This window comes from Pseudomyrmex gracilis, unplaced genomic scaffold, assembly GCF_002006095.1.
Source record: "Pseudomyrmex gracilis isolate BER0280 unplaced genomic scaffold, ASM200609v1 scaffold_136, whole genome shotgun sequence".
NCBI lineage: Eukaryota > Metazoa > Arthropoda > Insecta > Hymenoptera > Formicidae > Pseudomyrmex > Pseudomyrmex gracilis.
In genome coordinates, this window is record NW_018020720.1 from 142104 (window position 1) to 165339 (window position 23236).

Here is a 23236-nt window from a genome sequence, read left to right on the forward strand (position 1 = left end):
AATGCAGCGTGAAAAACACGTTTACGGGAACGCTCTGTCCGGTATATAACGGGAAAATAAAACCAATGAATAAAACAACGCGCGCAAGGAAGGAAGCTGAAAAATATCGGAATTCCCCCCTTTTCCGCGATTGGAGCGCGCGCGCGAGACGTGTACCATATATACATACGTACGTAGTAACATTGCAATTCTATAAATCATCCCTTCGATTGAATATTCCGAGACGCGTTTCTTCCCTCGCCCGACGTGGATAGACGTAGAACTACTTTACTTCTTCTTTGTGTCTTCGCTTTTTCGTGATCAGAGAGACTCCAAGAAAGAAATATCGTATTTGATATCGACCGAAAAACGTCTTGGAAAGGGATAACTTGGCGAATCTTTTACCACCCTCACATCCATCCGCGCAATTTCGCGTCATCGCTTTCCCTTCCCGTTCACCCTGATTCTTCGAGAGCCGAAGATTTATCGAAGCCTCGCCTCCTCGCGCTCTCTCTCGACTACGCTTCGTATCTCTCTCTTGTCGCCGAGAAATTACGCGCGGAAGAAATTCTCGCGTAAGAGCCTCGCGAGAATTCGGCGTCGTTAGCTTTTCACACGCCCGGCTGCTGGCGCCCGGGAAACGTTTGATGCATTAGCTTCTGAATTTTTTAACGTGGCTCGGCGTGCCACGACCGGCTTACATTGCCATCAGAAATATTTGAAATTGCATCTTTTACGGAGCATCGAGGGGTATCGAGAAGGCGCGGGTATAAATATACGTGCGTATTATATTATAAGCATCGTCTTCGTATATTTATCCGGCGAGATAATAATCAGGCGAATAATAAATGTTCCGAACAAAACGATCGAAACACGCACTTTTTACGAGCTCGAGAGCAAAATCGTTCGCAACGTTACAAATTTATTTTTATCGCATATTCGTAGCGCGTATCTCTTCTGTATTTTATATTCTTCTTTATCCTCGCGAATAGATCACGCAGTTTTTGTAATTTTTTTTTATGTAGAAACACCGAAGAAGATCCCACGGTGGATCGAAAAAACGTTTGCATCTTTTTTTAAATCCTCGGATTATAAGGAAGAATTTTAACCGAACATCAGGTGTGGAACTCGTTATATATTTGCCTTCTCCCCTATCTTTTTTATTTAAACATACAACGCGAGCGCGAAACATATAATTAATTACAAATTTATTTTGCATTTTACATTAGCGAAGAAAATTTTTTTTTTTTTTTTTTATAATTTATATCTGGTGTAGCTTCACGGTTAAAATTTACGTTCCCGCTGTTCGTTCGTGCGTCGGTTTCGCGTTGGAAAAGTTTCGAGAGAGTATCGGAGTATCGTGAGTGCTCCCCGCGGGTCTATTGTCTCCCGGGGACAACACGTGCTTGCAAACAGCGCGTCACGCCGCGCGATTCGCGCCCGAAGCGATACGTGGGTACACATCCTGTCCATCGTCAGGTAGCATCCGGAGACAAGGGAGAGAAAGAGAAAGGAGGGAAGAGAAGGGTGGGAACGCGATGTGGTAACAGGTGAATAGGGGAAAGAATCAGCGGGCGTGGACGAACGACGACACCGTCCGAGAGCGGCGTCAGGAGAAAAGTGGTCCATTGTGACCGGACGCGGAAATAATACTCGACCGGTCCGATACGAACGGAGTTGTCGCGATTACTGGGGTCGATTGACGGGTGAAAAATAGCCGGGAAATCGCCTCGACTCGTAAAAACAAAAAACAAAAAAAAAAAAAAAAAAGCAACACCCGCTGCGAGTGATCGAATGCATACTACTATACGTTTTTCGTTTCACGTCGTATCTCGATCGCGTGCAAACAGCGGTTCGTTGTCGTTTCTGTGTGAGTTGTTATTAATTCTATAGAAAGTAGCAATATAATAATATAGCTTTTGTTAAATCTTGCAGACGCAATATTATTGACAAATATAATTTTAATTTGCTTTTACGTCACACCACGTAGCTCGCACGTGTGTGTGTTACGATTTAGTATTTATTTTTAACCCCCTCAACGGACGGCGTGTTTTTCGGCACCTTAATTCTCCGGTGATGGGTCGTTTTCGTCTTGGGCTTTTTAAAGATATTAAATATTTTTTTAAAAATCTCTGAAATAATTTGTATATACTCTTTAAACTGTCTATTTTAAGAAATCATTGAATCATCATTAAATTTAGTGAAAAAAAGTTTTACTTCATAATTTTTAGCAAATATGACAACAAATCCAAAAAAAAGAAATTTTCACAAAAATTCTAGAGTAGATAAACGACCCATGTCCGTCCGTTGAGGGTTAATAATGAAAATTATTGTTTGTACAATATTTTTGACACTTAAATATAATTAAATAATAATGTTGTGTTAGCTAAATATAATTTACATATAATTTGTAGAACGTGTGATTTCTACTCGAAAGAACAAATGTGTGAAATATTTTCAACCAAGAAATATACAAGGCCTTACGAGCCGTTTCCAAGATGTTTTTTCGCAATATTTTACAAATTAGTTAGGGGGGTATCCGGTGTCTGTCATATGCGAGATGCAAATCCAGCATCCAGTATGAATTTAAGAATTGAGATTTCAATTCAAAAAATACTCACTTGTAAAAATTTACAAGTTGAACTTGTTACATGTGTATGCATATAGTATACATATATATATACACAGTATAGTTTCCGCTCAACATCTTGAAAACGGCTCGTAAGGCCTTATATATTTCTCTGGTTTAACTTTCAACAAGCCTTAAAATCATTATTAAAATTGTGAAATATTTTGCCGGTTTCATTCATACACCGATTTCATAGAAATTGATATTTTCAAACGAGATATCGTGTAATATATTTCTAAAAGTTTCTATCAGAACAATCTCTCAGAGAAAGAGTAAAGATAAGCGACAAAATGACACAAGAGAACAAAAACGACTATTAGCCCCAAAAAAAAAAAAAAAAAATGCAAAGAGTGAAGCAGACTACCTGCGATTACACGAGCTAATGAAGTACACAGTGAAGACAAGAGAGAGTCTTCTTGAAGATGAAGAGATCGCGGCAAGAAAAGAGTTGTACAAAGCACAAAGGTAAATGAAGAGCGGAACGGGCGAGCGGGTTAAAGAGATAAAACAGAGAATGTTGAAGAAATTAAATTTCGTAAGCGAAACGTAAAATCGTCGTTTTGTCAATCCGATCATAATAACCGAACTCGTCATCAACCTACCGAAATCAGAGACTCTAAATTGCTTTCTCCAGCGGAAACAATGATATTAAACAAGTTGATGTGATAATTATCATTTAATGACCGTTTCTCAAATCTTTTATACACGTCTGTCGTCACCGCCTGTCTTACTTAAGGATCAAAACAGAAATAAAAGCTCTCATCAAAAAAAAAAAAAAAAAAATCTCACAATGCCAGGCTCCCACGCGGTGTATTCTCATTACGCGATATACTTATAATTACAGACTATTCGCGACGATTACAGCGCTCGAATCCTTACGTTCGCGTGGTTATATGAGGATCTTCTCATATATAACCACGCGACGTTTCGCGACCTAGAGGAAGCAATTTTGCGACTGTCCCCGCTCATTGCGCGTCACGAAAGATCTATAACTCAATCCTCTCCAATTCAGCAAGAACAACATATCTCCGCCGTGTTTGCTCAGGCTTGCTTCACACTGAGAAAATATTTGTGAAGAGCGGTCGTCGGTCTTGTGCGACCAGCTTGGTCTATAATCTAGCCTTTAAGAATCTTTCGATCGCCCGACGAGTTTTTAAGTCAAGTTCAGAAAAGAGAAAAAAAAATTGATAAAACTAAGAAATATATAACGGCTTACGAACCGTTTCCAGGATGTTGAGCGGAAACTGTACGTGTGTATATACATATATATACACACATGTAACGAATTCAACTTGTAAATTTTTACAAGTGAGTATTTTTTGAATTGAAATCTCAATTTTTAAAATATATCATACGGGATGCTGCACCGAAAAAATTATATTCTCGTAAGTAGAAGATTTTATACTTAAAAAATCTTCTTAAAGATTTTAGATGATATTCTTCTGAAATTAAGAATATAATTCCTTATTTAAGAATATATTTTTAATTTAAGAATATAGTCTTTTTCGATAGTGAGATATATATATGTTTTTCTATATAGAGGCTTTTTATGTTCTAATCAGTATATATTCTTATCAATATTACTATTTAGAGGATTTTTCTCTTAAAATAAGAAACTCTTCTTGGCGCCTATTTTAGTATAAAATATACTTAAAGTAAGTGGGATATCCTCAAAACAAGAATACAATTTTTTCAGTGTGGATTTACATCTCACATGTGAGAGATCTCATATATATTTCTTAGTTTTAATTTCAACGAGCTTTAAGTCATAATTGTTTAAAACATTGATAAATTTGAGAGAGAACGCGGCGCTACTCATTTTTATTCCCGCTGAAAATCGCTTTTTCCCGCATATTCTTTCGTAACGATCGGAAATTGTTCGCTTCATTGTGCGTGTGGTGAATTATATATATATAAATGTTTAATAAATATCTGTAAAAAAAAAAATACATTGCCTCTTTATCTATTCTTCTTCTAACGAGGCTGACGCGATTACTCAACTTACTTGGTAGCCACTTACGTAACTATATAAAATGTATATAAATAAGTGCGCACTATTTATTTAATACACGTTCAAGGAAGGTAACCGACACGACGTGTATTATTATCTATAAAAAAAAAAAAAAAAGTCGATGACAAGGTCGTGTGTGTGAACAAAGTCATTTTTGTTCACCTGTAATGTACTTTTACTTCAGTTTTTATATTGCGATCGTCGTGAGGAGGTGTCCGTCGCAAGCAGAAATCGCAAAGTTTGTCCAAAAACCAAAGCGTTTGCGTCTCCGCGATCTTGCGACAGCCAATAAGCATCGAGCTCCTCACTCTCGTGTTTCTTTTTTTTTCTCTACTCTCTTTACCGACTGGCTGTAACTTACGACGCGATGTGGATGACGACTCAAATCGCATCTGAAATCGATTCTGACACGTCTCGCGATTCGTCTCTTGCGATCAATGTAGAGAACGGGGCTTAATATGTTACTCGTATACGGAAAAAAAAGATTTGCTAGAATAGCAAGAAATTAGTTACTACATGGCCAGCGAAAAAACATTTGTTAATCCTTTATGGGCCGAATTTTCTATCTGCAGACAACTTGCAAGGTATTTAATTTGACATTTCAGGTTGATGGTGCTGCCAACCGTCATCAATATTGTTATTGGTTATTTCAGATGCATTATATAATTAAGACGTATACATCATCTTGTGAAAAAAAAACTAAAACTATTTGGTAAAATGTGGATATATTAGCTTGTGACTTGAAAGTTACATGGGCCTGTAGAGGGTTAAGTTTAGTAAAATTTTTGTTTTGCCAACAAAACATTTTGTTGATGAAACAAACAATTTCCTAGGGTCAACCATTTTTTTTTTGCTCACTATATAATAGCAAAACTTTTTTTTCCGTGTACTGCTTGTACAAAAAAAACAAACAAACAAAGAAACATTGTTTTGTACTATAAAAAAAACAATAACACGAATATATTTTCCAAAGCCCTTCTTCGATGATTTCATTATGTCAAGCGCGTATTATCTGCCATATTGTACACGTGAATAAATGACGCGCGGTTTGATAACCGCGACGAGACGTTCTGTACCAGCGATACACATACATACATACAACAGTGGCACACAATGTAATCTACGTGGACAACACATATCGATTTGCTCGTTTATAGACTGCTTAGAGAGAGAGGAACGTGAATAAGTATAACTGTGCGGTCATAAAGAAGAGATGCCGATCGCAGACTCCAGAATGTGAGGCATTCAGAATTATAAGACCCATCTTCTCCCCCCTCCGCCCACCCCCGGACTCTTGCGCGGGGAATAGTCTGGCTTGGGGAAACAAAGGAGGCGCCAGAGAAATCGATCTGTCTGCCCGATGGAAAAGTGGCGGAAAGCTGGCGAATAACCCGACTCGTAAAAGTCTCGGTGCACAATTTCTCTCACTCCCCGAGTCTATAGACTCCTCTTTAGAGAGAGGATATTGACATCAAGCATGACCTCTCTCTCCGTTCGGGGAGAGAGATGAAATAAAATCCAGACACAAATCGATTTATATAAATGTCGAACTAATTGAACAATTCAAATAAGTGAAACAATTCCGTGCATACAAAAAAAAAAAAAAACTATACAAATATTATGAGATGTTTTTTTTTGTTTTTTTTTTTGACGAGAAACGTGCGCGTTCACGAGATAAAAATTCAAGGACGACTTACCGTTTCCGGAATTGTAGATAGCTTTGATAGCCTTCTTCAGTTTCGTGAGACCGTCTCTGTCGAAATCCAAGGTCTGAAACAGAAATTTAACGACGATATGATGTGACGAGACGAAATTCGCAAGTTTGTAAACAAAATGACGATATCTCTCATCATCACATTCGCGCCAAGTTTTTTCGTGAGTCAGCCTGTTACGCATCGATCTCGCATTTAATCAATATTTATGTATAGCAATCGCTATCGCGCAAACGACACATCAAAAGCAAACGACGATCCTGATTATTGTTTCTTCCGATAGTAGTAAAAAGAAACACTCACGAAAAAAATACGATCTCGATTACAAATTTAATTATTTTGACTGGCGCGCACAAAATGAGAAAATAAACATTTTGCGATAAGATTATGCACGGATCTCTTCCACAACTGGTTTTTATTTATTTAACACACATATGAGCGAGCGTTTATCTTTTATCACGTTTATCTCGATAAAAAAACGTGACAATTGTGACAATGCCGAGTTGCATTTTCAATTATCAGTCGCGCGAGTTTGATCACAAAGGTTTTGAGAAAATTACTTGTACTAATTAACAAAGAATCTTATAGGTTCCGAAGTTTCTAAATGTAAATAGACGGTTATGAGAGCCGTTCGCTGGATGTTGCGCGGAAATATGCGCGCGTGTGTGTGTGTGTTCACGTGTAAATCTTACACGTGAGTGTTTGAATTGAGATTTCAATTCTTAAATTCATACAGAATGCTATACACTTGCATCACATATATGAGAGACCCCATGTACAGTCGGCGTCAATGAATCGTTTCGTGGACGCGGGGAGCTAGGGGTAAGAGGGACGGTATTCTCTACACCGAAAAAATTATATTCTCGTAAGTAGAAGATTTTATACTTAAAAAATCTTCTTAAAGATTTTAGATGATATTCTTCTGAAATTAAGAATATATTCTTTATTTAAGAATATAGTCTTTTTCGATAGTGAGATACATATGTTTTTCTATAGAGGCTTTTTATATTCTAATCAGTATATANTCTTATCAATATTACTATTTAGAGNATTTTCCTCTTAAAATAAGAAACTCTTCTTGGCGCCTATTTTAGTATAAAATATACTTAAAGTAAGTGGGATATCCTCAAAACAAGAATACAATTTTTTCGGTGTAGCAGTAAATACTGTAATTGGTCAATTCATCGAGAGATCTGCTACAGTTAGTTAGTACGGCGCCCGTTGGCAGTACTTATTGCTAGAGAATACCGTCTCTCTTACCCCCTAGCCCCTCAGGTCCGCGAAACGATTCATTGACGCCGCCTGTACCTCCCTAACTAATTTTCAAATATTGCGAAAAAATTAACGGACGGACATGGGTCGTTTTCGTCTAAAGCAAAATTACTTTCTGAAGAAAGTAATTTTCTTGTTGTTATATTTGCTAAAAATTATGAATTAAAACTTTTTTTTCACTAAATTTAATGACGATGTCTTAAAATAGACAGTTTAAAGAGTATATACACATTGTGTTTCAGATTTTTTTAAAAATATTTAATATTTTTAAAAAGCCGAAAGAGCAAGACGAAAACGACGCGTGACCGGAGAATTAAGGTGCCGAAAAACACGCCGTCCGTTGAGGGTTAAAACTTATTTACGGTCAAATTTCCCGAATGTATTTGTATTCTTTTGTAAGGATCATAAGCCCGCCGAGGGGCTGTGTAGTCTTTCACCCGAATTTGTCACGGATACGTGAACCCGGACGTCCGGTCGGGAACCCCATGGGTTTTACGAGCCCGTTCCGAGTCCGAGGCTTTACAAATCGGAGCGGAGAGTAAACACGCGAATGTGAAAGATTAAAACTCGCATATAAGATGGGTCACCTCCTCCCTCTCTGGCGTGTGTTTTATATCGCGCTTTATTTTAGCGTTAAACGTGACGCAAAAACTGCGCGCGGTCGTCCGAAAATTCTTGTTTCTCGATTTATTTTCCCTCACGTGACAGCGGCCGAGGTGTTCGCCACGCGAACATATATGTATATATTTTAGCTCTTTTATCACGGCTGAATCACCTGCCTCGCTCACTGCATCACGCTCCTCCTCGCATCCCGTCGGGCCAAATCGGCGTTCACGGTCGCAGGGTAGGTATTTTATTTGAGAGCAGACGGGACAAAAAAAAACCAAAAAAAAAAAAATAGAAGCGAGGCGAGACGACGCGCGTGAAGTACATACGTATGGTCGAAAAATGTGGGAAAAAAAAAAAAAAAAAAGAATAGTCGGACACCCCCGTACGTGGAGTTTCTTTTACGGTATACGAAGTTAACAGATACGGCGCATTATTCTTTGTACGAGGAGCGCATAAAAACAAATAACCACCAGAAATAATGTATATAATGCGCACGAACTGTACAAACGCACTTACAATAACATCCAGCATCGCTTTGAACGTTGAAATGAAACGCTATATCAATATCTGTGCGTTATTATATACAAGAAACATTAGAAGCGTAAAATTAATTAAACGGAAAGCAAGAGATCGATCACCGGCTATCTCTTGCTTATGGAAGCGAGCCGGCTGAAGCAAAAATAAAAGAACGAAATCGAGAGGGAGAGACAGAGAGAGAGAGAGATAGAGGATAGAAAAATATGTATAATGCAGAATCTAAAAGGGGAGGAGAAAATGGAGGAAAAGGATCGAGCCGCGGCGATGATCGAGGGCGTCTGGACGCGATGAGAGAGGAAGAATTTGCGCGCGGCGCGCGACCCGCAATAAAACCGCCAGGGATGCTATACTTGAAATAGCACCGCGCCCGACGACGACACGTACCGATAAGGGTTTAATAAGCGAGCGAGTAAAAGCGAGGAACTCTTGCGCGTGATTAACGCGCGATGCGACGCGACGCGGCGAATAAATTTATTCGCGCGGCGAGAGTTAACGAACAGAGAGAGAAAGAAAGAGAAAGAGAGAGAATGCAGAAGTTGCGGTATTTCCGCGCGCTGTGCAAAACGCGCGCAATTATCGGCGACATCCATTTGTTCGATGCTATTATAAATGTCCGAGCGTCCATTTACGGCGTTGTTTATTTTTATCTCGCGCAAATTTTTTCCAACAATATCTCGAAACACGCGGCGTGAGGATACGCGGATCTGGCATTTTCGAATCGTTTCAAAAATTGATAAAGCAATATCACGGAAATATTGATGGTTACGCGGAAAGAGAGTATACATATATCAACGGATATCGGATGGCACGCGCGTGCCAATATCGTTTCGTGAAAAAGTAAAATAATCTTTTTTTTTTTTTGTAGCTTAGTTTGTGAAAACAAAATTTTCATACAAAACTTGATGTGTTTTGTTTTTTTTCTTTTTTCTTTTTTTTTACCGCAACTGATAAAACACAAACAAATCGGACGTCTATCTCGCGCGTAATATTTATCAACAATAAAATGCTGTTGCGTTTCTCATTAGCGTTATCTTTAAATCAAATTATAGCGCCGGTGTAATTCAAATCTCGCAATTTACTTTTTTAAAATCTCATATTTTAGTTTTAATTGTTTAATTTCGGTGAGCCGCGTGCGAACGCAATGCGCCGCGATAAGCGGATATCGTTGCGTCCGTCGTGTCCAATTATTTTCGTCCGGCATGGGCGTGATCGAAAAAAAAAAGAACTCCAAGTGGAGAAGAAACAGAATACGCGCGCTGCCCCGGTCGGCCTTGCCGGATTTCTTCCCTGCGGCATTCGGGCCGACGATGATGCGTTTCGCCGTCCTTGAGGTCTCTCAGAGAAGGTCGCGCGCGCACGAGCTCGCACAACAAAACGACTCTCGGCTTCACCGAGATCAGGATTCTCTACCTCCTCACGTCCGGAACTCTCCGCTCTCTCTCTCTCTCTCTCTCTCTCTCTCTCTCTCTCTCTCTCTCTCTCTCTCTCTCTCTCTNTCTCTCTCTCTCTCTCTCTCTCTCTCTCTCTCTCTCTCTCTCTCTCTCTCTCTCTCTTCCTCGCTCTCTTTCTCTCTTTCTTTCCGCGACTTCGACGAAGGTGAACTGTCTGTGTTGCATGCGTGCGCCCCCCTCTGGGATATGCGGGTCCTTTACGTTACGCACACCACGCTCTCGCGCTCAGGTAAGCGGTACATTGTCAAGGATGTACTCGGGGGGTCTATAGCAACAGTAGTTCGTATCAATTCAACATTGATGTTTGTCCTCAAAATATGTCCTATTCACATTCACAGATTGTTGTTTTGATGAAGTAAAAACGTAATAGAGAAAAAATGTGTGTTTCTTTTTGTACAAAAAAAAAAAAACTATAATTCCACCACAGAATGACACATCGTGATAAATGGGAGAAATCGGAGAAACATATTGCGATAAATGAGAATTTATCGGAGAGGCGTTTCGCAAACGTGATTTTTATTTGCGCGTGTGTACGCGTATAATATGAGAGAAGGAAAATTTTTTTCTCCTACAATCGAATTACACTTGTGTTACTTTATATAAGCGATCAAATGTATAATTGTGTTACCAAAACGAGTTTTTTTTTTATTTTCAAGTTCAAATCCGCGTGACTCGACCGTGTGTCTCTCTTGCGGAATCGAAGGCACGCGTCCCAGCGGGCAGTAATTAGCTGCGATGGCATCTGAGTGCCTGCGTACGTAGTGCTCGCGTCCGACTAATTGCCTCTCTCGCTAATTAATGCGCGTTATGAGCACGGGTGTGCGTACATTACGCAAAGGTTACGCCGCCGGGGCAGAGAAGCCGGCAGCGGCACATGGTCGCCGTATACTGGGTGTCTCGGGGAATCGATCGCCACGGCCGAGTCTCTCGCATGGCCGAGAGAAGATAAAAGCTATTACTTCCGGAAGCGACGTCGGTCGCAATGACGTAACTCTCTATCTTTTCTGTTTCAAACGAATTTTTTTCGTATAATTAATACAATATCAGTTATAGATATTTTAATTTATTGTGTCGCGTTATTTATTTCACTACATTATATAATTTTATTATTCATAATCGATTAAGAAATTAAGTGTCAATGATATTAGCGTATTTTATTAACTGCTCGAAGCAATATCTTTCGATCACAACCGACATCTTGTTGCGCTCGCGAGAGATTTTATCAGATCTCTCTCCGTATTTTTATACTGTTAAATTGAATGCAAAGTTGAGGCAAAACTAGATGAGTTGCCGCGCGAGAAAAATTAATATTCCGTGTACAACACGCGCGCGCGTCGTGAAAGAATGAAGGAAAATAAACTACGAAACTATCTTCTATATTTGCGCCGCGTAAACACGCATATTATAAAATACGTTGTAGCCGGGAACGATATTGTGCAAAGTACTCGTTAAGAGTCCTCCACAACACAGCGGTGAAAACTTTTCCTCAACTCGCGCCGTAATTCACGCGCGCTTCCATTCACTTATTATCCACTCGATCTGTCGAGCAAATACATATGTGTATCGGGTAAGTGTAACGCGCGCGCGCGCGCACGCGCACGCGTTATGAAAAGCATTTTTTTTTCTCGCGCGTCTCATTTGAGAAGAACACCTTTTGTGTATAGTGCTTTGAACGCTATAAATCGCGCGCGCGATCCCACTTTACGCACGACCTCACTGCGCGCGCGCAAGCGCAATTAATGAGACCCCCGGTTTTTTCCCATCGTGTCGCGTGCCCGCTTCTCTAACGCCGTGTTATCACCTTTTAGAGGGTGCTAAATGCTTCTCTGAGTACTATTCCAGGCGAGTAATATTCCCCGTCGCGACACGGAAATATTACGCGTGATGTGATATTGCGCGCGTCTTTCTTCCCTCCGTAAAATCTGAAACTCGCGTATAAAAGGAAAATTATACTCGGACGCATTAGGACGAATTTGAGGCAAGAGTAACTTCGCGGTATACGCATTAATGTTTGTCACATGTATTGTCTTGTCGGAACCAGGATAAAATGAAGTGAAATAAAGAGGAAAGAAAGCAACGTTTTTTATAAAATAATAATATTAATAATATTTATAATATAATTAAATATAAATATAATTTTTAATTTAAAAATATAATTAATATTAATTATATTTTTAAATTAAAAAACTAATTATATGTTTCGTTGTGTGTTTAAATAAAAGGAAGAAAGCAATACCGAGAGAGCTGTACACCTGATGTTCGGATAAAATTCTCTCTTTAATCCGAGGATTTAAAAAAAGATACAAACGTTTTCGATCCACTATGGGATCTTCTTCAGTGTCTATATAAAAACAAATTGCAACAAATGCACGATCTATTCGCGGCGACAATGAATCCTATCTTTTTATTTAAAACAAAAAACAAAAAAATTTATTATGTCGGTGGATGTTGTAAAATGATGTAACGCGATCTTGTGTGTCGCCAAGCGGAAGAAGCATTCGCGATCGAGAAACGCGCGTCTTCTCGCGAACATTGCGGAGAAAAGTTGATCAACAAGTTTGTAGAGCGATTACGCGCGAGTGCTAAAAAAAATCTCTCCGACAACGTCGCCTTACAGGCAAGTCGCGTGTGTCTGACGCGCGTTAAAAAAATGATGAACGAAGCGACGTGTCTCAACGTCGTGTCGTCCCCCCGCTTGGTGTTACCAGGTAAATAAACTTGCGTACGACCTGAAAATGATTCCCCCGGCGGTTTTCTCGCTTGCGAACGTGGCTATTACACACGTTCGCCGATCGCCGCCGGAATGCAGCCTGGCTGGCAATAGCGAGAACGCGTCGCGTCCGCGAATTCCAGAGAACGAGCCGGGGCAGAGAGAGAGAGAAGAGAGAGAAGCTCACGCACACACACACACCACCAACTGGAACTATGCGCAAAGTGCGCCAACACATCTGTTTAACAACGGTGCACGAAGCGCGATTGCGACTGTTACTCTTCAACGGAAAAAAATGTGACGGATCGAATTTCGCGTCTGTGGTGGCGGTCGCGCGTTACATTTTACGTCAACGTAAAACTTAACCGGCGTTTGCGTCCGCGTGATAAAGAAAATGATAAAGAAAATTTTTTAAAATCGTCGAAAATTGCAGTATTTTTACGTTTACGATATATTCAAAAACTGACTGATGACAGCACAAAAAACTCTGTTCTGCTTGAAATATATATGTATTTCGAAACAGATAAAAAGCAAAGCAGAATAAAGGAGCTTGTGAACTAACAAATGCTGTTCTGTTTGTATCATCTCAAAAATGGCTTCTTACAAATATGTTTCCATCGTATATATATATACATAACTTTGTAACTGCGCGCACATCTCTCGCAAACATGTGTGCGCAGCAAGTTTATTCCCGGACCCGTCTTGGGCAACGTTTCGTATTTTCATGGCTTATTAAACCGTCGGAGTTTCCACATAAACGCTCAAAGAAAAATTCATGCGCACTGTTTCGCGTAAAAAAAAAAAAAAAAAGAAAAAAGAAAAATCGTCGGTATCAAAGCGTGTTCGCTTCGTTTTCGCTCCGTTGAAGGGTTATTATGTTGGGGAAATGTTCGATCCCGGAGAAAATGCGACAACGCGCGGGGGGATGTGGCTTCTCGTGGCGAGAGGCCGTTGAATCCGAACCAAATCTCAAAGCGCAAAAAACAGAGAAGACGTAACTTGAGAGCGCGAAAAAATTAGAAATACGATAGACTTCACACACGTACGTCTTCGGAAATAGAAAAACTAAATTGAGATCCGATGCGCGCGCGTCACACACGGGCAAAATAAAAATGTCAGAAATCTTGTTTTTACATTGTAGTAATAACCCGAGTCGAAATTTAGCGTCTACATTGAACCTCAATTTGTGAAAAAAGAAAATTTCGGACGTATATAGCAGCGTCAAAGTAGCATCTACTTTTTTTCTTACTCCTACTTTGAGCCTATCAGAACCTACTTTGAGCCTATCAGAACCTGCAATGCGCGGTTTGATCTGAGAATTGAACCCTACTTTAAAACTTTAAAGCAGGAAAAAAGGAAATTTTGGACGTACAGCAGCGTCAAAGTAGAATCTACTCTCTCTCTTACTCTTATATAAAAAAAGAAAAATTGAGGTTCAATGTAGACGCTAAATTTCGACTCGGGAACGCACTCGTGTGTTCTCGTAGACAAAAGTTTAAAAGCGATTTGCTGTGTTCACAAAATAAATTGCATTATTATTCAAAACACACAATGAATAATAATAATAACGATGAGTAATAACGGGAAATAGCAGCACCTCGAGCGATCGAGAATATTTGCACTGCCGCGGTAATTTCTGGGGTGATTAACGATGGAATACTAATGCCATCCGGTGATGCACACGCTAAGAGCGTTTAAACTCTAAACCCAGTAAAACGACTAAGAGGCTAAAACACTTAACACATATCGGCATAACGAAAAACATTATTTCTAAAATAATAAACACATTTGCAACTTTGACACGTGCACGCGATTTTTAATAAAATTGTATAGATTTTTTTTTTTGATAACATTTTTAATTCGTGAATTTTAAGAGCGCGCGATGATAAATTAACTATTAAAACACTTTTATCAGCACGAGGCGCTACTTCGTGTTAAATGTTTTCGCAAATCATTCATTCGATTTGTATTCGAAACGAAGAGAGTGAAAGAGAGAGAGAGAGAGAGAGAGCGCGCAAGAAAGTATTTTATTGCAGATTTATGTAAATCAATTCGATTTGCATGTTGTACAGAGTCGATTCTCCCACTTTCGTTCTCATGCATATCGAACTGCAACCATCCAGTTAACGCCTAATTTAACATTCAATTACGCGATGGTCCGAAATCGATTTGGAATGCTGCGAGGATGTTGCGCGCAAATTACTTCTTTATTGCTGGATATATTATGTTCGATCGAAACCTATATGTTCGCGCCGATTATCGCCAATCGACATCTTCGTCATTTCAGTGATGAGACTCTGCAGGAGAGACGTGTGTAAAAAACCAAAAAAATAAAATCAATTTGCGAACATTGATTAATTTTGTAAAAATACACTTAGGGTGAAAGACCCAATTACTGTCACCTGAATAATAAACTTTGGCGTTGGTGAATTGTTTTTACTACTTGTTTATCAAAAACATATGTTTTTCTTCTTATCTGGTATTATTCGATGTCTCTAAGGAACAAAATAATATCACCTCTCAAAATCTCTATTTTTATTTAAAAATTTAATAATTAAAAAAGAACGATGCGAGAGCTATTACTGTCACCCCCTAAAATGAAAGAAATGAGACAAGAATGTTGAGTGCTGGAGATTTTTTGTTATATTAATTGCACTTAAAATTCTATGTTAGATTGTTTTCACGCATAACTTTTTAGAATTTATTTAATATTTTAAATAAGATAGCTTAGGGTGACATTAATTGGACAGGTGACAGTAATTGGGTCTTTTACCCTATATACTTCACAGATATATAATTCAATAAATTTCTATTTATTAAATTAAATTTAGAAATTTCGTATGTTTTTGTTTCTATATATATTTTAAGTTACTTCTGTTTTCGCGTTGCATCTTGTTTGAGTAATTTTTTTTTTCGCGACTGTTTATGCCAAGAAAGTGTGTGGCAATCTAATGATAAAAACTTTGAGATATGAAAATGCGTCGAGATGCAACAAACCGTACAATATTCTCGCGTGATGATGTTTCTTTTCATCTATCTTTCATTCCTCCTTCTTCGGCACATTCTGCAGAAACATTAATGCTATTCGACTAACGGTTAAAGAACGACCACTCTCTCTTTGTGTGACCGAGAATTGTGCGGTGAAAGATTCGATCGAGGCTGTGGAATTGAATTTTACATCAAATTACACGTGAGAAATGCTTCCTCGATGCAGATGCGTTTATAAACGACACCGGATCGTTCTCGAAAGAGAGCAAAGAAAACCGTAATCATATACGATATAAGTATGTATTTTGCGTTACTTTTTTTTGGCTCTTGAGAAAGTCATTTCACTTCGATATTTTTTTGGGCCGGATGGCCGGAAAAAAACCATTCCCAGCAAACAATTTGTCAGATGTCGCGATTTTGTGTCGCCAACCGTCACATCAAATCCATATCCGTCTACTGTCCTCAGTAGGATATGGTTTTGGTGAGTTTTGGTGACCATGTTGCGTTTTTTGTGTGTCAACAGCTTTGGCGGCACACAAAGCGTGTTTCCCGTATATTGTAGCGTTTCTGCACACAGTTTCCGTTGCCAAATCTGCGTCAGTCAGAAATTGTTTGCTGCTGTTTTTGTTTCAAAATAAAATTTCTTATATTCGTTCGATATTCGAGTCAAAATTTTGTCCTTCCCGGCGTGTAACGGCGCGATATCAGTTTCGAAACAACGTTTTTACGACTCGAAGTTCTTGATGCCGACGAAGGGCAAAGATCGCGGGCGCAACTTTCCGGAAACGCCGAAAGAGAGACGCGAACCGTGACGTGTCCGATCCGATCCGACTGTCGACTTCGGTGGATTGCTGCTGCTGTTGTTTTGTCTGAGAATCCGCGCGGTCTCTCGTCTCGTTCCGGCGAGGAACGACACGCGGCGATGACATCGATTTCCTATAAATCTGGTATAACAACATTCATACGGGCTTGCCGGGGCGTTATCCCCGCGACGTTATCCCGTATATAAACCGCGCGATGTTTCTTGTTGTTCGGCGATGTCCAAGACGGGCGATAGCCAAGCAAGCACACAGTTATGAGTCGTAAATGCAAATCGTCGAGCCGGCTGACTATAATTCCTCCGCGAGATAAGACGTTTTCTTGCCGCGTGCAAGTTAATTCTATTAATATCGCCATAAGAGTCGCGTATTTTCTCTCTTTGTTATATATATGTGTATGTATTTCTCGCAGCCAATCAACCCCATTCGCGAACTAATAAAAGAGTAAAACGAATATAAGAAGGAAAAAACCAAAGAGCCTGTTTTCTCAATCGGAAGTGACAAAACGCAGACGTTTTGATCAAAATTTATCGTTGATCATCTTCGACACTTGTTCACGAAGTAAATGATCACGAAAAAAAACAGTTTTGCTATTACATGGTCAGCAAGAAAAATGGTTGATCCTACGAAATTTTTTGTTTCATCAACAAAATGTTTCGTTGACAACCCGAGTCGAAATTTAGCGTTTACATTGAACCTCAATTTTTGAAAAAAGGAAATTTCGGACGTATAGCAGCGTCAAAGTAGCATCTACTTTTTTTCTTACTCCTACTTTGAGCCTATCAGAACCTATTTTGAACCTATCAGAGCCTGCAATGCGCAGTCTGATCTGAGAATTGAACCCTACTTAAAAATTTTAGCAGGAAAAAAGGAAATTTCGGACGTATAGCAGCGTCAAGGTAGGATCTACTTTCTCTCTTACTCCTACATAAAAAAAAGAGGAATTGAGGTTCAATGTAGACGCTAGATTTCGACTCGGGAAAACAAAAATTTTACTGAGCTTAACGAATGTTTTTTTTGCCGGCCACGTAGTAACTAAATTTCTTGCTATTCTGGCAAATCTTTTTTTTCGTGATAATGTAATATTTAAAAAGAATATAATTTTTTTTTTCTGCGAGACAGTGCAAAATATTTCGCGATTCTTCTCAATTATATAGTCAATGTTCACTTTATTCCAAGATAAAATATAATTCGCTCGTGTTGTAAAAACAAAGAAATTCTATGATTAAGGTCAATATCGAGGATTAAAAACAGATGTAAAAAATATATATTAAAAATTCATTAACAAAAGTAGATACATAGTATGTTTGGTGCGAAACGTTTCGACATGCACGGATGTCATCTTCAGTCGCTTAGTATAAAAAAATAAAAAAATGGTTGTCTTGAAGTCGTATATAGGTGGATGCGCACTTCACACAAGACAACCATTATTTTTTATTTTTTTTGTACTAAGCGACTGAAGATGACATCCGTGCATGTCGAAACGTTTCGCACCAAACATATACTATGTATCCTACTTTTGTTAATGAATTTTTAATATATATTTTTTGCATCTGTTTTTAATGCTCGATATTGACCTTAATCATAAAATTTCTTCACTTTATTCCAATTATTTATTTTGTTCTAATCTTCTTCTTTTTTAATCACACGATTGAGAAGAAAAAAACCACTCGGCGAACTCGGAATACTGTATAATGGAAAAACGTCAGTTTTGATTTTTCTTCTCTTTTGTGTTCGAAAGTAGATTTCATAATTTACGCTTGGTGTTGTATTGTTGGAAAACAGTGTGCACAACACAATGGGAAGCCAGAATTAGATTGCGTACTGTGTTGCTAGAAGATGATGCACCGCCGAGCGCTCATTCTTCCTCCTCGCTACAATCCGTTCCGCATTAAGAATCTTTTCGTTTTCTCATCCGTCGAACGATATCATGCCACGTTTTCCGCGTGGATTCGCTTCCTCGGACAACATGTGTTTTTCGCACGTGATCGGCGAACACGAACTTTCACGCAAGTTTGCAAAACCGACCAAGTTTTTGCGTTGCGACTTTTTATTTATTCACAAAGTGAAAAAAAACATCAGCATTACATAAATTTATGTAACGCTTTACGGACGTAAAACTTATTGCGCAACATCCGGAGTGAGAATTATAAGTTAAACACACACGTCGTCACGTGTGACGTCACGTTAGAGGCTCTTGTGTGTTGCTAAAAATAAAACGTAAAAGTGGATGGTCTGAAATGTGGAAACACAGACTGTTGGACCGTCTTATAATGACGTAGAGACATTTTTATCGCGAGAAGATACAGTGAAATATCATCGCGCTGCGAACAAAATCCCGACCCTAGTTTTTCCTAAAGGAAAAAAAGTTCGTGATAAAATGTTAAAAAATAAATCACAATAATAAAAATGAAAATAATATAAACAGGCCAAATTAACGAGCAAATTTTTTGTTTATATTATTTTTATTATTGTGATTTATTTATTAGATATTACGAGCTTCGTTTTTGTTAAATATTTGATATTGTAATATTATTAAAATGTTAAAAGTTTGCATTTTCCTTCAACGCGTTCATCAACACGTAATAATGAGTTACATACACGCTTTGTAGAACAAAACCGTCCGTGTCGATAAAACGAAAATCTCTCGCGCGTTCTCTAAAACGCGATCTAAAGCTTCGTCCTTGGATATCACGTCACTCACGTCGGTCACGTTTAACCTTACATATGCGAAGCAAAAAGAGAATGTTTACAACCGACAAACACTGATGTTTTAAATGCAGCGAGTCACACACATGTACACGCGTATATATATATCTCCTTCCGTTCAGATAAGCGCGCAAGCCGGTTATCCTGTAACGATGCTCGATAACATGTAAGAACCGTCGTTTTTCCCGACATTTATTACGCCTGACAAAACGTATCGCAATCTTGTTACAACTACCGGTTCGCCAATAGTTTCTCACAATTTCCGCGCGCAATAACACAAGTTTTTCAAGTCTATTTATTTTTCTTTGTCGAGTCCATCTTTTCAACACAGTTGAATTACTTAATATTCAAGCGCGAACTTACGTTTCTTCTCTTATTCCGACTGTTTTTTTCCATATACATCTCGCTCGATGCAACAACGGATGGGAGTTTAACGAGAGAGAGAGAGGACGCAACTATATTCGAGAGACGGAAATTCAAACGTTTTTTCTTTTCGCAAATCTTGTTTTGCATGTCGATTTCAACGCGTCTTGCGGCTTCGCGTTACAAAATTTTGCGTCTGTAACAGAATTGCAAATTGCAACGTGGAAGTTAAGTGAGCGAGAGTGCTCATTACATTCCAACGTAAATGGCTTAAAACACAAACCTCAAGAAAGCGTGGCGAATTGAATTATCATTCCAGAAATCGACGGCGCGGGAACAAGTTCAATCACCTTCACGGATTGATGCGTGTGTGTCGGCCGTTTGTCTGTCAATAAATATATATCTCTCGAGACGCAAGAAAGAACTGACGACAACACACTGAACACATCACAGACTTCCGGACTTATCGCGAAAGAGCATCTCTCCGCTTCCGCATTTGGTTTTTTTTTTTTTTTTTCAATTAAAAATCTCACGAGCAATTTGATTTTTATTTTCGCGTCGGGACCGGACACTAGATTTTCGGGATAATTATCACACGCGGATTTAACAAACTCTGTTGTTTAAATTAAAAGCGTTAGAACGGAAAATAAACTGCAAAATTAAATTTCTCGTTTTAATCACGCGAGCGAAACGAAATTAAACGCTGTAAAGTAGTTTTTTTTTTAATTTGTTCCCTCTCGAACTCTGTGTGTGTGTGTGTGTGTGTGTGTAATATAAGAAAAACTACGAAGGATGTGATAAACAGTGTCTCTCTGATATTTTCTGAGAAATTGTCTTTTAATAAATCTGTGGATAAATAAATAAATAAAAAAAAAAAAAGTATCTCACTCTTGTTATTAATGATGACATTTAGGATTATTGATTATTCAATCGATAAAAATTTAAATATCGAAAAACACACCTCACGGTTCCCGCACGCGCGCAGGTGCACAGGTCGAGCTCTCGACGGAGAGAACGAAAGGAATTCTCGAGCATGCCCGTCCTTGACAGGCCGTTCGTCCGTATTGTCGACGTTTACGCTCCGCGCGAACGTTTATGCGCCGCGTGCGCGCGCGCGCGCGAAATCGCCTCCGCTGTCTCTCTAAACGACGATGATCGCTTTGCACCACGATCGTAATCTCGCCGCAACAACGCCCAGGTATTTCGCAAAAGCTCGTAAAACAAAACAAAGAGAAAAAAAATAGCCGCGGTGTTGTTACGCGATGACGTAAGAGCGATTACAGAGGAGACAACGAGCGCGGAGAGCAGACGTCGATAATTAAGAAGTCGGTCGCTTTCGCCGCGGGCGCGGCTCGCGCATTTGCATGAAATTGCATCTTGAAATGGAATGCGCACACACCCGCGTGTCTTCTGCTTCCCGCTATCGAGAAAGGTCGCGGAGCGCGCGCGCTCCTCTCTTCCGCGGAAGTAATATAAATGCACGGTAATATAGTCCGGGCGGGTAATATGCAGATTTCTTTTTTGTAATCTCGAATAATAATCTCCGGAATATTCCAGAAGAATGTGTTCTTTTGAGGAACAATTTTACATATCGTTGCATAGATTTATTTTTTTTTTTTTTATCACACAACAAATTTTAATAATTCGTGTGAATTTCCACGTGAAATTATATTCCCGATCGGTTCTTCCGCACCCGAATTCTTCAAAAAAAAAAACTACGCTTAAATTTCCTCAGATGATATCCCTGTACGCGATTTCTAAACGCACGCCACGGCGTTTTTGTTGTTTTCTTGTATATTAGTGGCGCACACAGGAAATGCTTAAAGAGATGCAACGGTCCGAGAGAAAGTCGCGGAGAGAAAGGAATTTTTTTTTCTTTTTCTTTTTTTTTTTTTTTTTATCGTCGTTTCAACGTCATAACGCGCGACGCGCGATTATACTTTCCGTCGCGTCGTCGTCAGATACAAAGACCGGTTGCTTGTGAAATGTTCGCTCGAAGAGGTCGAACTTCTTACCAGGAACGCGTTTCTATATTTGTATATTACTGTATAATTAAATGTAATTAAATTATTTATTTATTTTTTTGAACGCGGAAATTCATAAAACTTCGCCGCAGCGCTGCACTGCGGCGAGAAGTTAAACGCAATTACATCATTATGTAATTATATCATTATGTATGTTACGAATGTATATAATTTTCCACCTGCACTCTGAATTAGTTAATCCAGTTTGCGGTGCTGGAAGCTTTCCTTTTACACACAAATCCGCTTTGCGGCTCGGAATCGTGCATCCGATCCCGTTCCGACCCGTAATGGGTAAAACGCATGCACAGATATCTCGGCCGCGCTGTATATAATTACGCGGCCCTTAAAATTCCCCATTCGGAAGTCAGACAACGAACTGGGTCGCCCGGAGATCTTTGGCAGGAAACAAGCTACGCAATCGCGTCGACGATGTATATATATATATATGTGTGTGTGTGTGTATGTAGTCGCCCGACCCAAATTAATACGTATCTCCTTGTCTGGAAATCGAACAACCGTTTTTTCTCTCTCTCTTTTTCTCTTACACAGAAAATGGCATTTTATTTTCACGCGACACACAGTATGTTCCCACACACTGAGTGCGCCACAAAAATGTTATATTTTATATACAATCGAAATAAAATTGATATATAAAATAAAGGAAGTTATATGTGTTCTGCAAATAATACAAATGTGTATCAACATTTTTGTATTTGTCTAAAATGTTTTATCTCTTCTTAACCTCTTCCGCACGGCGCGACCTCGTCCGCCGTGTAACGCGTCACTTGACTAGCCGCGTATTAAATTGAGAAATTGAACAACACAAGAGTTGTTACAAAAACTACTTACAACGAAGTGTTCAGAGAACGTAAACAATCGAATGCTTTCGGCGATTGTCGACTACAGTCGACGCTCGGTCGTGCAGAATACGTTCGGCGTCCATCGAGTGTAGTCGACGCTCGTCCTCGAGAGGGTTAAAGTGTTTTTTTGGAAATAAAATATCGCGTTTTCGGTAAATAATAATTAACCCCTTTGACATACAATGACGATTTCATTTCATGTGCCACTTTGACGAGTCTGACTCGTCAAGAGCTTGTTTTCGGCGAACGCAGTGCGGGGTATATTGTTAGAAAATAATATAAAGTATATTAGAAATATATTATTAAAAATAATATAAGAAGCGAAACAACACGGCAGTGCAAAAAATGTCTAGTTCCTTTACATATTCCAAAATATTTTGAAATGTTTCATACTTTTAAAGAACTGTTAAATTATTATTTTATAATGTTATTTATAATTGTTCTCCGTTAACATTACGTATCAACCATTGATTAAATGTTATTCCGGCTCATATGACCGGAAACATAGTTATTCGTAGTTTAGTAACTTTATCGAGCTTCAATTAGATTTAATTGATTAAATGT

General features: G+C 39.0%; 1 protein-coding gene across 4 annotated transcripts in view; it reads right to left on the minus strand.

Annotated features, from left to right (window-relative positions):
* The window catches only part of LOC109856836 (arf-GAP with SH3 domain, ANK repeat and PH domain-containing protein 1), a 50379-nt gene that overhangs the window by 21641 nt on the left and 5502 nt on the right, over positions 1 to 23236 (minus strand). For all 4 annotated transcript variants that reach the window (XM_020432533.1, XM_020432535.1, XM_020432534.1 and 1 more), the window contains exon 2: positions 6317 to 6389. In XM_020432533.1, coding sequence (XP_020288122.1) covers positions 6317 to 6389 — 73 coding nt within the window. The remainder of the gene's footprint in view (positions 1 to 6316; positions 6390 to 23236) is intronic.